The following is a 3,182-nucleotide window of genomic DNA, read 5'->3' on the forward strand; positions in this document are numbered from 1 at the left end:
GTAAAATTTATAAGATACTGAAGCGGGGTCTCCCACAAAGCATGGGCTAAACAGCATGCTTCATGAGCTCAAAAGCATTAAAATATAGTACAAATAGATGCAACTTTAAAAATTCATAAAAGTCCAAATTTGAGCAGGGTCATTTCAAACCTTCTACACAATTACATACTTGCATCTTGCATGTATACATATCAGTAAAATATTATTAAAATAAGGAATTCTCTCCTTTTTTGATTTTTGGCCCAATTTTTTTTAAATTGTAAAAAAAATCCAAACTTGATTGGAATCAGTTCAAACTTTCTACACAGCATATGTATATGTATTATGAATCAGAAAAATTAGAAAAATTAAGAATTCTCTCCTTTTCAAATTTTGACAAAATTTGTGCCAAAATCCTTTTTTTGGAAAAAACATGGACTATAGCCTTGAGTATTTTTCAGATTTTTAGCATTTTTTTTAAATGGTCGTAACTTGAAAAATTGAAATTCGAATCAGCTTAAACTTCATACAGCATAAGTACATAAATGTGTATCAGAAAATGTAATAAAAACTGGGGGTCATTTCAGAGTCATTTTTTGAAAAAAAACATGGACTATAGTAGGCTTGGGTATTTTTTAGATTTTTGGCGTTTTCTTAAAGTAGCTGTAATTTGAAAAATTGAAGTCGGAATCACCTCAAACTTTCTAAACAGTATAAGTACATCAATATGTATCAGAAAATGCAATAAAAATGGAGAATTCTTTCCTTTTCAATTCTGGAAAAATTTGGTCTGATTTTTATCTTTGTTGATCCACAGTTAATTAAATACTTGGTTATTAATTGTCAGGTATTATTTTTAGGACACTGCAGAGGGTGAGGTACAGTACAGTGCTTTGCAGGTTGCTTGACCCAGTTTCTGCTCACGTGACATGTATTACTAGTACTAGTATGGTGAGAGTCATGTGATTAACGAGTTTAATTGCAGGGTCAAGCAACCTGCAAAGCACTGTATCTATGGCATCATAGATACTACATACACACATGGATATGAAACAGAAAGTCGGTATCCAATTAACTCTTTGAAGTTCACCTGTAAACGTCATAACCAGCATAGCTCTATCCTTGGCGCTTTTCTCTCTGTCTATGTTTTCAAGAATTTTCTTGACTCACTTATTTTTGTGAAAGAAGGTATATAGGTCTTTTTATTTGTTCAGTAGACCTAATAAATATATTCTCATTTCATTTTGTCAACAGGCCTCATGTTTACATGACAAAATTAGAAGACCTCCATTTTTATTTGTAACCACCTTTTCTAGACTCTCGAACAGAGTTAGCTAGTAAGTCTTGGAATCATAATAGTGTATTGTTTGTTACATAGACTGAAACTATTCTCGTGTCAATGTAATGAGAAATGACTGAGATAATAGCCAAAAACTAGTTTTTTTAATATTAATTTTGTAACCACCTTTTTGAGACTTCTGCACCAGGTATGAACAAGTTACTACTTTGAGTGTATTCATTAAGGTCTCTTATATAGACTGTTTATGGTTTCATTAGGCCTGGGTTTCTCGAGTCGGGCCTGGGTTTCTCAAGTCGTGTCTCATAGATAGAGCTAGTGCTTTTCTCATGATAAATCTGGATTAGTTTGAGAGCGGTTCGACAGCTTAGACTATCAAAACCATGCCTCCTAAGAAGAAGGGGTCTAGTTCTAGTCAGACCAACAGTGGTGCTGGTTCAGGCTCAAAGAAACCCACCTGCCATGGGGCCAGCAAGAGCTCTGGATTTATCTGCCCCATTTGTGATGACGATATCATCGATGAAACCCAGCAATCTGTGATGTGTGATGGCCCCTGCGCCTCATGGTTACACAGAGGTTGTGCTGGTCTTTCACGAGTTGCATTCTCGAAACTTGAAGGCTCCGATAATCCATTTCTCTGTACTCGCTGTTGCTTAGAGGCTCAATCTATTGAGATCATATCACTTAAGGAGTCTTTGGCAGCTTTGTCCAGTCAATTGAACTCCTTACAACAAACCCTGTCCTCTCGTAGTCAACCAATTGAGGCTCTCTCCACTGAAATCATCCAAATCAAGAATAGATTAGAAGAAGCTCCTTCCTTCCCTCCCTCTATTCACATTTCCCATTCTTCGCCTACATCTGGGGTTGCTCCGCAAACTAATGTCCCTGGTACAGTTGGTAAGAAAGCCATCCCTTCTGTTACGGATCGCAAATATAACATTGTTGTCTTTGGTATTACTGATGAACCCTCTCAGGGTACTCCACGGGTAACACGAATCAACTCAGATATAGAGAGAGTTACTGAAGAACTAACTCAGTTGGCAACTACATCGGGATTTTCGTTTCAAGTACGTGACTGTCATCATCTGGGTCAGTATCGACCAAACTCGACTAAATCACGGCCTCTCCTGGTCACCTTGAGCTCAACTATTCAAGTCTCAAATATTCTCTCGAACTGCCATCACTTGTCTGGTGTTGTCTCTGTTCGCCCCGATTTATCTGCCTCAGAACGAAGAGAACGTGGGATCCTGATGAAGGAAAGATGGAAACTTGTTAATGCTGACATCGACAGGAGGCCCATCAAAGTGAAGGGATCAGGGCTATATGTGAGTGGTAATTTAACAGGGAAAGTGTTAAATGGGGTGTTCCAAGTGACACAGGGCCTAGGTGCTAAAGCACCTCAGCTTTATTCTATTTTGAACAACCAGAATCAGTCTATTTCAGTTAACTCCAACAGTACCTCTGACCAGTCAGATATAATACCGTAGGGCACCTTTTTTTCGAGGGCTATGAATTTCGTGGATTTTTATTTCGCGGATTTAATTTTCGCGAATTTATGCCGTCTGCCATCTTGTACCGTATTGATTTGATTTTCGCGAAAGTAATTTTCGCGAATCTTTAAAAAAATCGCAAAATCCGCGAAATTTATAGCCCTCGAAAAAAAGGCGCCCTACGGTACAACAGAACAGCCAAGACCGGGATGCCTCTGTATCCCGGTCTTTGCTTCCTCAATCTGGCACCGGTGGTACGTTACTTCAGAACAGCCAAGACCAGGGCGCCTCTGTGGCTCGCAGGGGCGTAGCTGGACCTTAGGTGACGGTAGGGCAAGGAGACAAAATGGCGCGCGAAGCGCGCCGCGATTTTGGTCACACCCCTTTTACGTAACAAAAATGGAGGCATTTTCCTG

General features: G+C 39.2%; 1 protein-coding gene across 1 annotated transcript in view; it reads left to right on the forward strand.

Annotated features, from left to right (window-relative positions):
- The window catches only part of LOC100634511 (uncharacterized), an 8,829-nt gene extending 6,066 nt beyond the window's left edge, over positions 1-2,763 (forward strand). The window contains exons 9-10 of the mRNA XM_019993082.1: positions 1,006-1,167; positions 1,234-2,763. Of these exons, the coding sequence (XP_019848641.1) occupies positions 1,660-2,763 (1,104 nt within the window). The 5' untranslated portion in view covers positions 1,006-1,167; positions 1,234-1,659. The remainder of the gene's footprint in view (positions 1-1,005; positions 1,168-1,233) is intronic.
- Positions 2,764-3,182: the final 419 nt, after the last annotated feature.

Source organism: Amphimedon queenslandica, unplaced genomic scaffold, assembly GCF_000090795.2.
Source record: "Amphimedon queenslandica unplaced genomic scaffold, v1.1 AMPQUscaffold_13501, whole genome shotgun sequence".
Taxonomy (NCBI): domain Eukaryota; kingdom Metazoa; phylum Porifera; class Demospongiae; order Haplosclerida; family Niphatidae; genus Amphimedon; species Amphimedon queenslandica.